The 18,295-nt window shown below is 41.7% G+C and overlaps 1 protein-coding gene across 1 annotated transcript in view; it reads left to right on the top strand.

Annotated features, from left to right (window-relative positions):
- Window positions 1-18,295, top strand: part of DNAH9 (dynein axonemal heavy chain 9) — a gene marked incomplete at its 5' end in the record, with an annotated part of 330,910 nt that overhangs the window by 271,231 nt on the left and 41,384 nt on the right. The window contains 2 exon segments of the mRNA XM_014590899.1: window positions 9,370-9,497; window positions 14,394-14,621. Of these exon segments, the coding sequence (XP_014446385.1) occupies window positions 9,370-9,497; window positions 14,394-14,621 (356 nt within the window).

Below are 18,295 nucleotides of genomic sequence, written 5' to 3'. Positions count from 1 at the left end.
TTAGCTTTCTTTCATTTATTTTAATAAGGTTTTATAGTTTTTATGTAAAAATCTTGTGCTTTCTGTTACGCTTATTCTATTTTTTTTCTTTTTGATTCTATTGTACACGAAATTGTTTTCTTAATTTCAGTTTAATTGTTAATGAATTTTTGCATATTGACCTTCTATCCTGCAAATTTGCTGAACTTGTTGATTAGTTATAATCCTCTTTTCAGTGAATTAGTATTTCCTACATATAATACCATGTCATCTGCAAATAGAGATAGTTTTACTTCTTATGTTTTAAACTGGATGCCTTTTATTTCTTTTAATCGCCTTATTGCCATGGCTATAATTTCTAGTACAGTAAAAAGAAGTGGTAAATTTAGACATCCTTATCTTGCTCCTAATCTTGGGGGGAGATTTCAGTCTTCACCTCTGAGTATAATATTAACTGTGAAGTTTGTGTCGATGTCCTTCATCAGATTGAGGAAGCTGCCTTCTAGCTTGTTGAGGGTTTTTTCCTTTTATTGTGAGAAGGCATTTGATTTGTCAAATTATTCATTGGCTTTTTGAAGTTAAACCAACCTTCATTCCTAGAGTTTTAATTGGCCCCAGGGCATAATCCTTTTTGTATACTTGTGGATTTACTTTATTAATATTTTGATGAGGATATTTACATTGACTTATTGTTTTCTTTCCTTGTGATGCCTTTGGTTTTGGTACCAAAATAATACCATTAATCTATGTATCAGAATGAGTTGAGTTCTTCCTTTTCTATTATTTTGGGAGATTTTGTGAAAGAGTATCATTAATTCTCATCAATGCTTAGTAGACTTCAATGAAGATATCTAGATTGAAGCTGCTCTGAGTGGGAGATTTTTAAGTTACCTGTTCATTCTCTTTCCTGGCTATGAGTATTCAAAGTTTCTATTCCCTTTGAAACAGTTACGGTGATTTATTTCTTTCCTGGACTTTGTTCATTTCATTTAAGTTATACAATTTGTTGGCAAATGTCTCTCAAACTTTGATATACATATTAAAATGTTTAGTTTCTCTATTGGATATTTTGTAACTTAAAGGCTGTTAGTAAAACTTAATTTTTTTTTAATACAGTGAGTTTTACGTAACTTCTCTTATCTATATGTAAGCCAGCACTTCTATTTCCAACTGTGTCAGTTATGCTTTCATTTTTACATATTTACAAACAAATACATATTCAATCTACTCTTGTCACTTTCATTCATTTTATGTATGTCTCGTCTATTGGTTAATTTATAAATCTGAAAACCAATAAACAGCATTTATATGCTAATGAATATAAGCATATAATCCACTACAGAAGCAAGTAATGTCTAAGATTATAGTTCTTTTTTATAGATATAATGTCATGATATTTGGAAGACTCTCAGGGATGAATGTTCTTAGCATAGAGATTCAAAATCATGTGAAATTTCAGTATGCTTTATACATAGATGATTTTTTAAATAGCTTTTAGTTTTTTCTGGAGTTGTAAATTACCTTTTATTTTTCTTGGGAGAAGAAATAATTGCCCCATTTACCATTATCATTAACTTTTTATTCACTTTGGATATTGAAAGGAACCCAGTTTATTCTTCTTGAAGTGACTCTTCCTAGAGCCCAATGGCACCCAATTCTATTATAGATAAGTTGTATTTTAGCTTTCTAGGGAGTTATTATCCTGGGACTTACTTTCTCAATATTCCGGATTAGTTCTACTGTCTTTATATCCCAGATCTTTTATTTTCAACTTCTCATTCTTATTTTGCTGGCATAAATGATCAGAAAAGAATCATGAGAAGTTAAATTTCTGCATTTTTTGGTGTCCAGAAATGCTTCTGTCTTTATTACATACTTGTGTGATAGTTTTTCTAAGTCCAGGATGATCATTCACTCAGAACTTTGGAAATGTGGCTGTAGTGTCTTCCAGAAGTCACTTCTGCTCAGGAGAGGTCATGTGCCCCTAGGGTGCTATTCTTCACTCATTTCTTTTTTGGTGACTTATTTTTATTCTCTCCAAACTTTACAATCAGCTTTCTACCTTGTAACCTGAAATTTGATGAGCTGTATCTAGGTGTGGGTCCTTTTCATTCATCTTCTCAGCGTTCAGCATGCTATTGCAAGCGGAAGAGTTACGTTGCTCTAACTCTACAAAATTTGATCCGTGATTTTTTTGATTAATGCCATTACTAGTCACCAAATTGCTCCTACTCGAAACTTAAGAATCATTTCTTCTACCACCCAATACATTTAGTCCTATTGATCCTACTTTCTAAATACGTTTCGAATTGTTTCTATCTTCACTGTTGCTACCATAGTCTCTTACCTGTACTATCACATAGCCTCCTAATTCATCTCTACTCTTCTTGCAGTCCCACAGTCCTTCGCCACCCTGCGGCCAGAGTCATTTTCATATGTCTCTAATTTAAAACTTTCTAGTAGCCTCCCATTGTTCTAAAGGGAAAGTTCACTATCACTAACATGACCTATGTGGCTTGCCTTGCCTGGCTTTTCTGTGTTGGATCTTACCTTCTACCTTACTCACTCTATTCCAGCTGCACAACCCCCTTCCAGAGCCTCAGTCACACCAAAAGCCTTCCTGACTTAGGACATTTTCACAAATGGTGCCTTTTATCTGAAATGTTTTCCACCGTCCAGTGCCTACTCATCCTATAGATATCAGCATCTCCTGGTCTCCCTCCTATGAGACCATTTGGCTCTACATCATACTTTCTTATAACACTCTATTTGCTTCATAATATTCAATACAATCTCATATAATCATTCTTTTATCATTGTAACTCATGTTTGCCTGCCTGTTTGTCATTAAGATCCTTGAGAGGACCAATCGTGGTGGCACAAGCGTGGCTTGCCACTTTGCAGTGCTGAATCCATATGGAAGATTGGAGTTCAGTTCCCATGTCATTCTGCACATTCCAGAGGCATACACACACGTCTCCACAGTTCTGGCTGGCTGGAAGACCTAGGGGTAGGATCATAGCACCTTGTTGAGGGTGTCTCTCTTTCTCTCTTTCTCTCTCTTTCTCTCTCTCTCTCTCTCTCTCTCTCAGAAGAGATAAATAAATAAACTTTAAAAGTGAAAGAAAGAAAAAACAATCCTGAGGTTAGAAAGCATGTCATCTTGTACATCATTTTCTTACCAGTACCCATTGAGGTAACTATCATAAAGAAGGTACTCAGTAAATATTGGCCAAATGAATTATCAAAGAGACGAATGAATGAGTATCCCAAGAATTCTTGTCATAGCTGATTATGCCCGACTTTCACACTTTTATAGAGCACAGTGTTCCTTCTGTCCCCTGGAGGCTTTGTTCCTTTCATATTGATAAATCTAGTTCTCTCATTTTTATTCAGTATTTTCCCTTTTGGAAGCTTTTATATATCCTGTTTATGAGCAATTTCCTACTGTTCCAAGCCAACTGACCTCCAACTCTTCCATCATGTAGTTTGAAACTTTCTGTCAACTCTGGCAAACTGACCCTGATCTAGATTGGTTATTTGTCTCTGAATACATTACCTCAGCCCTGCCCTTGCCCTACTCTTAAGGCATATTTTCTTACCAGAAGCAATATTGCTGTTCATCAACCAGAGATTACTCAGACACCTGTGCCTCTTTCTCCCTCCTGCCTTCTTGAAGGGTTGATTTATTTTCTAATTCACTCGTTTGGAACATATTTTCTGGTGACACTCATGTTTCCCTCATCTTGCACAACTCGGAGCTAATCAATTTGCCTGATGGACTCCTATTCTCAAGTTTGGACTCCACGTGGCTGGCCTAAAGGCTTTTCCCTATTTCCCCTAACCCCAGTTTATAAAGCAAATTTCTGTCTCTCTGCTTATGTAGAGTCTGTGTCTAAGACAGTTCACTGGTTTCCTCCACTTAGACTCTTAAAAAGGTTGGTATTCTTTCTCACTTGGCAGGTATCTGACTTCATGCTTTTAACTCATACCTTTCTCTATTTCTTTGTTTCCCCATGGTAGCTCTGTAGCTCTTATTATTAGGTAGGGTTTTTAAATGTGTGTGTATATATATACACACACACACACACACACACACACATACACATACATACACACACATACGTACACACACATATATATTTAATATTTTTTTTAATTCTACTATAAGGCTATAGGGCAGATGCGCTCAGCAGAGAGAGACAGAGAGAGAGAGAATAAGTGAGGAAACAAGCCACTAGGTTCAGTACTCGAACCACAGTCAGTCATGAGGGCTTAACCACCACACCACCTGCTGGCCCCTTGGTTAGGGTTTTAAAATCCCCAGTGTCAGATTAAATATGTGTTCCTCTATCTCCACTCCATTCCTCCAAATGCTTTTGACCACAAATTAAATTCCATATATGATCTGGGGAGTTCCCTAAGCTCCCGAAGCTCATCCATTGACCCTTGATTAGGAGTCTATCCTTCCCTGGCACTTGAGTGCCACTTATCCAGGATTTTCCTTCCTCAACCATTCTGAAAGAGAAGGAGGAATATGCAGAGGAAGAGGTGGCTGAAATTCTATCTACTTTTTGGGCCTATGTTTCAACCTAAAACTTACCACCGTCCACCCTCACCACTTTCCTTCTTGCCTTCTCCCATGCATCCTTTGGCAGTGCTTTAGTTTTACCCTCCTTGTCTGTCTTTGATCACCGTCTTTTTGAAAGAGCCACACACTCTTATTTGCATGTTTATTTCTGCTTTGCTTCATCTGCCTCTCTCTTGTTTTCAATCACCCATAATACCCACCTCCTCAGGTTACTGCGAAGATGAAAATGAAATCTCAGATGTGAAAAAGCTTTGAAAAGTTCAAAGTCCGGTAGCATTACCCGGCATAATAACGACAGGAGGCCTCTGTTCTTGCAGGCGGCTCCGTTTGCACCTTCCCTTACATCCTTTTGTCACATCCTTTCAAAGCGGAGCTTCATCGTTGGCCCTCCCCTTTCTGCCCTTTCGCAGCCACCTTCTCTGGTCTTTCTTTTGCTTGACTGTGACACGATCTTGTTTGGTCTCCATCCTTTGTCCAGTTACTTAGCTTTGACAAAATAAAGTGTTATTTCCATTTGTTTCAGGAAAAAAAAATTAAAAAAGCTGTGTATCCCACCTTGGGCTTGGACTGCCTCCTCCTTCTCTTTCCAATATTTTGGTCAGAACAATAAGTTCACTCGGACTTTTGTAAGTCCTGTTCCCAGATGTGTTCTAAGGAACTGTTGTCAGTTTAGGGTCTTTGCAGCCACATTATCAATACTTTGCTTCGATTTTCATTCTCTTTCTTGAAGACGCAATTAAAAGTTTGCTAGGCAACTATGAGCCCTAGAGGGTGGCTTCGAGATTGATGGAGTACTGTTTTTTTGTGACGAGAGCAACTCATTCGTGCATGTGCCAGGGAGTAGGAGCATGAGCAGAGATAAAGGTCAAAGACACAAAAAGAGATGGGATTCAGAGAACAGAGCGAGTGATAGGCAGGGAGAGGACACCCCTTCCCCTGAGAGGGAGTGTGCAGGAAGGCGGATAAAATGGCAGTATGAAGGAGTTCTACCAGATGGCATATGTTCCCTCGGGGAAGTAGAGAGTGAAGCAAACTGCCAAGCGCAGTAAGGGTGGATCCATCAGGAGACTTAGAGATGAAGGGCGACAGCCACAGAGGTGCTGAAGTGTCTCAATGCTCTGTGATACTAGGGTCATACCGGAAGGTCCTGGGTTCACAGTCCAAGGTCTCCCTAGACACCCCAGGTGCCTGCTCTTACCGGTGAACATGGCTGACTGAGGCTGGGGGTGAATCATAGCATATGGACTCTGTTGGAGTGTCTCTGGTGGAGGCCCCAGGGGAATGGCCAACGACGCTTTGAGTCCTGGACCTGGCAGCTTAGAAATTGCACTGGGTATGTGTGCATGCATGGCCAAAATCCCAAGAGGAAAATGGATGAGAAGGGATTGCAGTGTGGCCATTCCCCCAGGGGGAGGGGGGTGTTATTTCTCACTTTTTCTCTCTCTGTCTCTCTCTGTCTCTCTCTCTCTGGTGAGCACACTTTCCCTGTGACAAAACAAAAAGAAAAGAAGAGAACAGTGGGCTGAGAATTGTGTAAGATCATGGCTTAAATGAACAATTGTTGGGTCCATCTTAAAAGAAGAAGTAGAGATTTAAGGGAAAATTAGAAAAAAATAGAGGAACTAGAAAACCGGACATATCACTGAAGTAAAATTATAAGTAAGAATGGAGTAAGAGAGTGAACTGTCTGAGAAGAAAGTGATAGTCGTGAGTGGGTATGAAAGCATAATGCTTCAGACATGGGACAGTTCTAGGTAGTGATCACTCCCTGGGTGCAGCTGTTGGGGGTGGAGAGCAGAAATGGAATGTAATTGGGGCCAGCAGATGGTATAGCAGTTACATCACTGGACTTCCACATGACCGACACGGTTCGAGTCCTAGACCTGGTGGCTTGAAACTCATGCTGGGCGCATGTACATGCATGCCCATGATCCCAGGAGGAGCATGAAGAAAAAGAAATGGCTATCCCCCTGCAGGAAGGGGTGATTTCTCACTTTCCCTCTCACTGTCTCTGTCTGTCTCTCTCTCTCTTTCTCTCTCTCTCTCTCTCTCTGGTGAGCACACATGTCCTAAGGCAAAAATTTCTCAAAAAAAATTTTTTTTAAAAAAAAAGAAAGTTAAAAGAAAGAAATGGAATGCAATTAAGTTCTGTGAAGATGAGGAAGTTGAGGGAGCACTTAGCTAGATGTTGGCTAAGTTATTCATTGTGACGCTAAAGTTTCCCAGGAGAGTAATGAAAGGAACCAATTTCCAAAGCCCTCATACAAGTCTCACTGGAACGTTGATAGAAAGCAGAGAACAAATAAGTTAATAGACAATATAGCCAGACGGCATATGCTTTAAAATAGAATGGTGGAGGAGAAAAAGCATACGATTAGCAAGAGAACACTAGAAAAAAAGGTTCTCTTTCTTACAAGCCTGATAGGCATATGAAACTAAAGGACAGCCATAGAAGTTTCAATGTCCTCAAAAAGACTGGAGTTAGATAAAGGACAGTCTGAAGAGGTGAAGGGAGGTTTACAGGGTCATCCAATAGCTGACAGTTAAGGTAGCTGGATCCCACATGGCCAACTGCACAGGCTGAGTCCTGAACCTAGAAGCTTTAAAAGGCCCACCAGGAAAAGCACATGTATGTGTGTGCCCAAAATCCCGAAAGCAGGATGAAATGGACAAGCAAGGATTGTAGTATGGCCATCCCCCATGGAGGCTGCTTTCTCTCTTACTCTCTCTCTTTCTTGCTCGCTCGCTCGCTTTCTGTGACCCTCTCTGGCAAGTGCCATGCCCTCTGGCAAAATATTTAAAAAAGATTTACAGTGGAGCATGGTTCCAGGTGACACCACCGTATGGAACGTTGGAAGGAACATCAGAAACAGACTTGACTCACGGCAGTGGGAGTGCAGGCGTGGAAGCCATAGTGTGAAACCCCACAAAATCAGAGCTGGGTATGGCTGTTTGCCAATGATTCAGCGAGGCATCTCAAGAGCCTCAGAGTTGCAAAGAGAAGGACTCCACAAGGTTACCGAGCACACCAAAGGCTCACTTGTGATGTGGGCATCCCAACTGAGAGTCAGGCAGTGAGCACCGCATCAGTTTTTCTCCTCAATATTTCCAAGATCCATTTCTTACTTCTCAGCCTCATCACCATGCCAGAAGCCTGGATTAACATAGGCTGAACCTAGCTGGGCTCTGCGGTGCTGGGCTTTGTCCTGATGATCCCTCCAGTCAGTAGTTTGCAAACTAATCTTTATTAAGTACCTCTTTCTCTATATCCTCCTCTTGCAAATAAAGCAAATAAATAGGCTCTTTTGTAAGCAGAAACATCACAGAAACCGTCTAATAATCCCAGTACCTTTTATCCTGATATTTTCTCTGGAATAAGTTGTTTATCTCCCCAGTTCTAAAGCTGACATCAAATTTATTGCTAGCTGGGATTTATGGAGTTTAATAAAGGTATTTCTTGGGTTCATATCAGTTGAATCTATAATAACTATTTCCCACTACAAGATGATGACAAAAAAGTCATCATCTTGCTTTGTCCTATATATGTGAAGGAGAGGCCCTACTTTTTTTTTCATATTTAAAAGAAAGATCCAATATTAACAAGTTTTTCAAAATTTTCCTTACACAAGTATCAAATGACATCTTCAATTTTAGCTGCTCTGAAACAAATCTTTTAAGTACAGATTTTTATTGTTTCTCTTTTTAAATTTCTCTTTCTTTCCTCTCATCGACTTCACCTTCCTAGAAAAATTGCTTGATGATTCCTTTATGATGCCATACATTTTTAGGATCCCTTTATGGAAAGACTGTTACATAAGTTCTCTAAACTGTATTAGACTGGGCTAATAGCTAATGTCTAAGCAGAACTGGCCCTCTAAATTAAGGTCATTTCTTTGTGTCACATTTTCTTTGGACTTAGGCAACTCATGTGCATCAGGGCTTTTTTAATGATTTAATTTTATTTTATTTACTATTATTATTATTATTTCAAATTTGCTATAGGTCACATGCACTCACTAGAGTGGGTGGGAGGCAAGAAAGCAAGCTACCAGTCCTGAGACTCAAACCATGGTCCTCCGTGTGGAAGTCCAGCACCTTACCCACCACACCACCTGCCAGCCCCACAAGCATCAGCGGTCATTTCCTTATTTCATTTCTAACACCTGCAACTCTGACTGAGCTACATCCAACAAAATGCTCACGGCAGTGTAATAAACTCCTTCTCTTGCCTTCTGGCTCTCTTCGTTCTAATTCATGCAAAATGATGAGGTAAAACATTTGCGTGTGTTGGGAATAATAGGGGAGGAGGTTAACATGGCGTAAAATATAGGACACCAGAACTATCTGAATCCTGCACCTCCCGACCTTGCCTCCCAGTAAAGTTCCACAGAAGACACAGAGTCAATCCCAAGGAAGAAGCCAGCCAGACAATACCACACCCACACACTTGCTGCTCTCTGATCCCTTTCCCAGCAGCACCCTCAGGGATAGTGGACCATGTCTGGTCTTTGAATGGGAGCCATGCAGAAGAGCATCAGCACCCCTACCCTTTTAGCGGGGTTAAGTGAGGAGAAGGTTCAAATGATTTGGTCTGGACAAGTGGTTCCCATTGTTTGCGACTACAAAGCTGGATAACACAGACCACTGTAAAGGAAGGGTCGGTGTATGAGGCTTGGAGTGTGGGTTCAGGCACACGTGTGTTTGTGGGGTGATATGGAGGTGCACATTTCCTTAGGAATATTAAACCACACTGATCATGAGACATAAGATACAACAATGACACTCTACACTCCTTCTAGGAAAAAAACTCGGATATACCTTCAACAATCGGAACTTTCACAACGTGTCCTTGGGCCAAGGACAAGAGGTAGTGGCTGAGGCTGCGCTGGATCTAGCTGCCCAGAAAGGTCACTGGGTTATTTTGCAGGTATGTCTCCTTTTCCCTAATTTGGGTCATTCCTGGCCCCATACCTGTTTGGGCCACATCCCACAATCTCTGGACTTCTTTATCTAGGATAAGGGAATAAATCTTCTCAACCACCTATCTTTCTTCATCTTTGTCCCTTCCCTTCTGAATCTTCTCTCTTTCCAATTCTCCTCCCTTGCATGTTTTCTTCTCCAGACTACTTTCAGTAACTCTCTTTCTTCGTCTGCTCTGCCACTCTCTCTAGTGTAAATAATTCTCCATCCCAAGGCCAGCAGGTGGTGTAGTGGTTACAGCACTGAACTCCCACATGGCTGATGGTGGTTCAAGTCCCGGACCTGGTGACTTAAAAATCACACTGGGTGAATGTGCATTTGTACCCCAAATCCCAGGAGGAGAATGGAGGTCAAAGGATGGCAGTGTGGCTGACCTCAGTTCAGTCCTGGAGCTAGTGGCTTGAAAATCATGCTGGGTGCATGTGTTGAAGTGACCAAAATCCCAGGAGGAGAACAGAGAAGGGATTGCAGTATGGCCACTTCCCTGAGGGATGATTTCTCAGTTTCCCTCTCACTGTCTCTCTCTGACTCTTTCCTGTGAGTGTATATGTCTTATGGCAAAAACCTTAAATAATAATAATAACAATAATTCTACCTCCCAAAGGAAGAGGATACCCACTGAGAAACATGTTTAGGAAGCTGCCATTTAGTTAAAGGCCACCATGGCAGCTGGATGCTTTCAGCCTCTGACCTTTTCTTGCACATTTTGTGAAACATTCTTTGGCTGTATCTCTCTTTCATGGTGTATGTTCTTTGACACACATGTGACTAGAATTTGGGAGTAACCTTAGCCTCTTCACGGAAAGTTCATGCTGGTTTTTGGAAATCTGGAACACCTACTTCTGGAAATTTTGCTGAGCAGTTACAAGGAGAAAAGACTACTTCTTTTATCTTGGCCTATCTCTGAAACTTATTTTCTGCAACTTAAGTGGAAACTGGGGCTTATTCCTCCTTTCTCCCCTTACTCTATAACCCCTTCTGTGGAGCACATACACTGCTATGCTGGCATAATCTATTATGTGATTGTGTGCTTCGCTACATTTCTTTAGGGAGAGCAATGTTCCTCATTGTTTTTTACCACCTAGCCCTCCACCTTGAACATGGTAGATGCTGGATAAAAGAATCATTGAAACTAAAGAAAGAAAGAATAAATTAAAAAGCCAGCCACTCCTATTCTGTCTTGGCTTTGCTATTTTTTTTTTTAATTTTGGCTTTTTTCCATAGGGCACATGTATTTGCTGGTGGGAGACAGAGAGACTGAAAGTGATAAACCATCCCCCAGGGGAACGGCCACACTGCAGTCCTTTCTCTTCCCTTCTGCTCTTGGGATTTTGAGCGTGCATCCACAAGTGCCTGGCGTGATTTTCATGCCGCTGGGTCTAGGACTCAAACTGTGATTGTCCATGTAGGAGTCCAGCATCCTAACCATTATGCCACATGCTGCCTCCCCATCTTGGCTTTTATCAGAACTTCCTCTGTCTCCTGACTGTTGATCACATCATGTCTTGCTACTTGGTCTTCATCCTTAATTAGCTCGTTATTTATTTATTTGGAGCCTAACAACTCTGGAGTCTGCCACTTTCTGGGATTCCTTTCCAGAAACAGCAGAAATTTCAGGTGGGAAAAAAAAAAAATAAAACGGCCACATCTGGGGTCCCTGATTGTTCTCATATGAATTGGCATAAACTGGAGGTGTTCTCTCCCCAGCCAGGTCAGGCTCACTTGCCAAGAGACCCCTCTTACAGATACTAGAGCCTTCAGGAACTCAGTCAAGTTGCGGGGAGCCCTGAGTGTCTCTGAGGTCACGGTACTGCTTCCAACCACCCCACCCAACAACCAGGCTACCTGGCCCCCATGTCTTGGGCTGATACAGTCTCTGAGAGCTCTCAAATACTGAGCTCAGAGCTCCATCTCTAATCCCTGGTGACTGAGCATTTCTAAGGAAGATAGTGTCTCAAGTGAGTACCAAACCATCTGGATACCTGTCCTTTTCCCCCAGTGAAGCATCTGAGTGTTGAAACGACTTGATTTTCCCAAACATGTTAAGTGCTGACAGAAATTCAAGATCCCCGTTGGCTTGTAATATCTCTTCCAAGAATCACAGCCAGCCAGGATCTAAGGATTCCTTGGTGTGTTGAATTTGAACCAGAATCCTGCAGGACAGAGTTTTCCAGTCTATCAACCTGAGAGATTCTCTGGAAAAAAAAAAAATAGCAAGCTTCTCTCTCGATGTTTGAAAAATATTGCCTACAATATCCCTTTCAAGATTTTCAATGCTATTAATTGGTTCATGGTTCCAAGAATCCAACTGAATAAAAATCTTATGCAATCTAGTATTCTCCAAATATAATTGAACACAGACTCTCCTTATGTATCTAAAATCTGTTAACATCCCAGGGCACGCTTTTGGGAAAGGCTGCTTGAGGAATCTACCCCAGAGCAGCCAGAGCCTCCTCCCTGGGAGAGCTACCTTCTCAGGACCTGGGGAGAGACAGCAGGGATTAGATTCTCCCCTCTTCCTTCCTGGCTGTATTAGCCATGAGTTTCCCAAGCCTTGTCATATCCAGACCTATAAATCCTCCGGAATCGCTCAATCCACCCCAAGATCCTATCCCCAAACAACAGAGGTTCTTTCGCCCAGCCCTGCCTTAGTAGCAGAAGCTGGGAGAAGCAGCCAGAGATTACTTAATGTGGGGGTCACTGGAGCTGCTGGTTAAACAGGAACCCTGACTCTTCAAGCAGCCCACTAAGCTCTCTGCTCCAGGTGAGCGACTGCAGCTGAATTCTTTAACAAATTGTCATTTCTTCAACCACTACTGACTCTCGCATGGCGTTTTCCAGGATACAAAGCCCTTTCAAATCCATTACCTTGGGTTATTTGCAGCCACTCTGTGACATAAGTATGGCAAACATTGTTGCTATTTCTCTTTTTATGGAAGAGAAAGCAGCACTCAGAGACGAAATTACTGTGGCGCAAGTGCTGTGCTCAGTGCCGATCTGTGCATTCAAGGCTCTGCAGGCCTGCTTCCTCAGATATTGATCAAGGAGCCTTTATCTATCCATCCTAATGAAACATATTACAGTCAAGCCAAGTGACTATCCCGACTAACGGGAAAGGTGCATTCTGCAAAGGCGCGCTAAGAAATCAATGTGGCTTTTAATACACAGCGAGAGGAATCAGACTGGGGGGAGGAGAGGGGTTCAGAAACCAGAAAGAAGAGCTCAGGATTGGCTTCGGGAGACTGTCAGTCTTTGAACAGCAATGATTCAGTGTGTTTTAGGAAGATAAGTTTGGCAATAATGAGCAGAATAGTTTGGAGACAGGGAGAAATGACTGAGGAAAACTAGCAAGAAGGAGTTTAAATGAATATCTGTCAGGGACTAAAAAGTAATTCAGCGGTAAAATACAATGCTCCGTAAGTCCAGCCCACTGAGAAGGGTCTAGAGAACTCCTGGAATATACCAGGCATACGCATGTGTATCATCTGGGGCTAGCTGAAGTCAAGAGTGGATTGTGGCATCAAGATACTGTTAGGGTGCTGTCCCCATCTCTCTCTCTCTCTCTTAGTCATGGGAAAAAGAAAGAAAGAAACATTAGAGGGAAAAAATTCAATGCCTTTAAAATGTTAACATGTGTAAGAATTACTGGAGGACTTCACTCAGATGCATATATTCCGTAAGTCACAGTGGGGCCTAAGATTCCAGTTTCTAATCGGTTCCTAGGTAATGACAACAGTGCTGATCCATGGGCCTCACTTTTGACTCTCAAGGCACCGAATAATCCAAGTGTCAGGTAGCAGGAAATTGGAAATGTTAGACCCATAAAAACATGACCTAGAACAACATCAGCATCACCTGGCAGCTTGCTAGAAATGTGAATTTCCAGGACTAGCAGATGGCATAATGACTATGTCACTGGACTCCCACATAGCCTACTGCAGTTCGAGTCCTGGACCCGGTGGCTTAAACTCACGCCAGGCACATGTGTGTGCGTGCCCAAGATCCCGAGAGGAGAATGGAGGAGAAGGGATTGCGATGTGGCCATTCCCCCTGGGGAGTAATTTCTTGCTTTCTGTCTCTCTCTTTCTAGCAAGTGCACGCGCCCTATAGGAAAAAATCTCTCCCCCCTCCCCCCCCAAAAAAAAAGAAAAAGAAAAAGAAACGTGAATTTCCAGGCTTCATCCTAGACCTGGTGAATCAGAAACTCTGGGATAGAGCCCAGGAATCTGTGTTTTAACAAGCCCTCCAGGTGATGTTCATGCACAGTCGAGTGTGAGAACACTATCCTGGAAAGACTTAGGATATCAAGGGATTCAATAGCAGATACTAGAATGTCCCCAGACTCCTTCCAGGATAGGATTTAAGACTCCTCTGCCATTAAAAGGTATTAGGTTGTCAGCAATGTGAATGCCATTGCACTGAATGTTTAAATATGGTTGAAGTGGTACATTTTATGTTATGTCTAATTTACCACAAGTTTTTTTAAAAATGGGCTGTCTTTGTGGCCTTGTGGTTAAGACTGCCACATCCAACATGGCTGACTGTGTGGTTGAAGTCTCAGACCCACAGCTTCAGATCTGCATATGTGCCCAAAGTCATGAGAAGAGGGAAAGATGGAGGAGAAGGGATGGAGTGTGACCACACCCCATAGAAATTGCTGTCTTATCTCTCTCTCTCTCTCTCTCTCTCTCTCTGTCTGGATCTCTCTAGCAAGCACATTCACCCTCTTAAAAAAAAAAATTTTTTTTTTGACGTTAAGACCAAGACTCCCCCTTGGGCTGTTTCCTAATAACTGTTTATAGCTAAGCAGAGCTCTGTTCTGGGGGTGTTTCCTTCCCACCAGAACATCCACCTGGTGGCCAAGTGGCTCAGCACCCTGGAGCAGAAGCTGGAGGAGCACAGCGAGAACAGCCACCCAGACTTCAGGATTTTTATCAGCGCAGAGCCCGCGGCCTCCCCCGAGGGCCACATCATCCCCCAGGGCATCCTGGAGAGCTCCATTAAGATCACCAACGAGCCGCCCACTGGCATGCATGCCAACCTGCACAAGGCCCTGGACAGCTTCACTCAGGTAGGGCCCAGGGGGAGGGAAGAGATGTACCCACCTACAAAGAACTGCTTCAAGCTGGGTGAGAGAGGAGCAAGCAACTAGGGTGGGGTGGGGTGCCAGCTGAGCTACGCAGTAAGGCTGATGTGGGCAAAATGTGCTCCCTCTCAGGACAACCCAGCTCCCAATTGCAGTGACACCTGGAAGAATTGAGCATAGAGTTTTTCTTTGGCAAGAGTTGGCAGGAACTTTCTGCAAGTCTCCTTTTAACTAATATCCCAGAATGGAGAAGGGCATGTTGCTGTAAATGTAGCAGATATACCAGGTCACATGCCTTCTGGTTAAACATACTGGTTTCAAGCACAGAGATGGCATTCTTGGTCAGACAATAGCACTTGACATTGGCATGCATATTGAGTATCAAGGATTCAACGATTCTAGGGATCAGGTAACAGTGATCTGGACTTGGGACTAAACCACATGCTAGACCCTTAAAGTGTGACACCCCTCCCCCAACACTGACCAGCAAGATAGGCATCTCCTGGGAACCTGTTATAAATACATATGCTCAAGGCCAGGCGCCGCAGCGCCATGGGCAACCACGCCCAGACACAAGTCCCTCACTCGCCACTGTGTATGTGGTTTAAGTGTGTGTTCCTGGCACTGTCTGCTACAACTGTTCTACTATGTAAAAGTGGTTCCTTAAGAATTTGCCACAAGAAGACTGAGTCCACCATAAGAGCCAAGATCTAGTGATTTCAGAGATAAGAGGAATGAAGATGTTCTGCTGAGAATCTACCTTGGCCAAAAAAGGGAGGCCAGAAGAAGACTGAGTCCATCATGAGAACTGAGATCTAGTGATTTTGTGCAGTATGCAAGCGTGCTGTGCAGTTTTCATTTTTTGCTTTTTATAATTAACAAATAAATAAATTTTTTGTTTGCCTTATCCATTTTTCTCTTTTTTTTTTTTTTTAATTTTTTTTTGAGAGGTTTTCACTATAGGGCACGTGCGCTCGCCAGACAGACAGAAAGACACAGAGAGACAGAAAGTGAGAAATCACCCCCCAGGGGGATGGCCATGCCGCAGTCCTTTCTCCTCCAGTCTCTTCTTGGGATCTTGGGCACGCATGCACACGTGCCCAGCATGAGCTTTAAGCCACCGGGTCTGGGACGCGAACTGTGGTCGACTATGCGGGAGTCCAACGACATAGCCATTACGCTAACTGCTGGTCCCCATTTTTCTCTTTTTTATCTTTCTCTTTGTCTGTTTTCTTATCCTTTTTCTTTTACCTCATCACTTTGCTGCTCAGATTCCACCTACTGAGTGTCTAGAGAAGTCTAAATGAAAAGTTGCCAAAATCTGAATACTATTTGTGTCTTCCTATGCCTCAACTTCCACTGAATCTGCATCACAAAGGTAGAAAAATGCAATGCCAAAGAGTTTGCAGACCACATCCTCCTGTGTGCCTCTGATCCCTCAGACTGATCTTCTAGAAATTAGGAAGAAACAGATAACCCATCAAATGACTAGAAATCACCACAGGGTCACAAGAAATATGCGAAACCAAGAAAATACCTCACCCCCAAGGGAAAAGAATAACTCTTGTTCATCCACAGACAGTACAATGGAAATCATGGAAATGTCTGATAAAGAATTTAGAATATTCATAATGACAAAACTAACAGAGATGGAAGAGAAGAGGGACAATGAACATGAGAAGAAAAAAGCCAATGAGTCCCAGGAGTGAGGAATTTCTTGTGAAAGCTGAAACAGGAAGTACACACCATAAAAAAGAGTCAAATGGAACTGTTGAAGATGAAGGCTATAATACAGGAAGTCAAAACCTCCTTTGAAAGTATTAAAAGGAGACTAGATCATACAGAAAATCAAATCTCAGATGTAGAAAACGGGATCGCTGGACTAGTTAAATCCACCATGAAGACTGAGAAAACAGCCCCCAAAAATGAGAATAATATACAAGAAATACTAGATACCATTAAATGTCCAAACATCTGTATTGGTAATCGGTATCCCAGAAGATGAAGAGACTCATAAGGGTATTGATAATCTATTCCATGAAATCCTGGAAGAAAACTTCCCAAACCTAGAGAGGCATTCAAAGATCCAGACCCAAGAAATACAAAGGAGCCCAAATAAGATCAACCCAAGAAGATCTTCTCCAAGACACATTATAGCCAGAATGACCAAAACCACAGACAAAGACAAGATACTTAGACTGGCAAGAGAGAAATGTCATGTTACCTACAAAGAATATCCTTTCAGGCTAACAACAGGCCTTTCATCAGAAACAATACAAGCAAGAAAAGAATGAGAAAATATGTTTAAAGTGTTGAGTGAAAAACAATTTCAACCAAGAATACTATACCCAGCAAGATTATCCTTCATATGGTAAGAGAAGACAAGAACATTCTCAGATAAACAAAACCTGAAAGAATTTACCAACACCAGACCAGCTCTCCAAGAAGTTCTAAAGGGAGTGCTATTGCATGAAAACTACAGTCAGACACACAGAAATAAGAGTTCTAAAACAGCTAAGAAAATGGCCAGCTTAATGGTAGAGACAAGTACAGAGTTGAATGTTATCTTCCAATTTAAATGGAGAGGTTGGACCACAGCAGAAGATAAAGTACATGAGCTTAAATTGGTGAAACAGAATTTTATGACTTTTGACGAAAACATCACTGACCTTCTATGCTTTGTTTTCCAGTGTTAAAGAGTTTTGTCTTTTTTCAAGTTGTGAACAGGTCCATGTACCTGCTATTCAAACAGAATCCTAACTTGTTTTTTGGTTTTAAGTATTAAGCAATGTTCTCTTAACATTTTTTGAGTTTGATTTATCAAAACTAAAACTGCCTTTCTTGACATTAAAAAGTGTATTTTTAAAAATACCTATTTGGTAACCACACTAGGCTATATATCCTCAGCTATGTGCTATTTTATAGTATATGCATTCTACCCACATGCCTAAAGTCAACTTTTGTTCACAGATATGTATATGTCAGCTGAACTTACTATTGAAAGTATTTTGATTAATTAAGATAGTTTGTGAATCAATATAATGTGGGAAAGAATAAAGGAATGAAAGCAACTGCAAAAACCAGAAACAGGGTGGGAAGAGGATCGAAATGGCAGAGGGGGAGAAATAAGGATATATATATATATATACACACACACATACATACACACACACACACACACACACACACACACACATATATAATTACAAGAAACATATATATACAAGAAACAAGAAATGGAAAATTATTTGTTGACAATAACATGTACATTTAAGCCACTTTACAGTGTATTCTGGATGGAAAATCACATTTGTATGCTGTGGTGATGTCCAGTGAAAGTATGTAAAATAAATACAAATAAATAAATAAAAATAATGTCTTAAAAAGATTAAAAAAAAAAAAAGGATGTGCCACAAATGCAAAGTTACCTTCCATAATCTCAGAGGCTATAAGAGTGACCTAGAGAAAGTAAGATCTCTGGGATCAGGAGTTAGTGTAATGGCTATGTCACTGAACTCCCATGTAGCCAACCGTGGTTCGCGTCCCGGACCTGGTGGCTTAAACTCATGCCGGGCGTGTGTGTCTGTGCGTGCCCAAGATTCTGAGAGGAGAATGGAGGAGAAGGGATTGCGGTGTGGTCATCCCCCCTGGGGGGTGAT

This window comes from Tupaia chinensis, unplaced genomic scaffold, assembly GCF_000334495.1.
Source record: "Tupaia chinensis unplaced genomic scaffold, TupChi_1.0 Scaffold000495_1, whole genome shotgun sequence".
NCBI classification, from domain to species: domain Eukaryota; kingdom Metazoa; phylum Chordata; class Mammalia; order Scandentia; family Tupaiidae; genus Tupaia; species Tupaia belangeri.
This window is presented reverse-complemented; position numbering and strand designations above follow the sequence as displayed.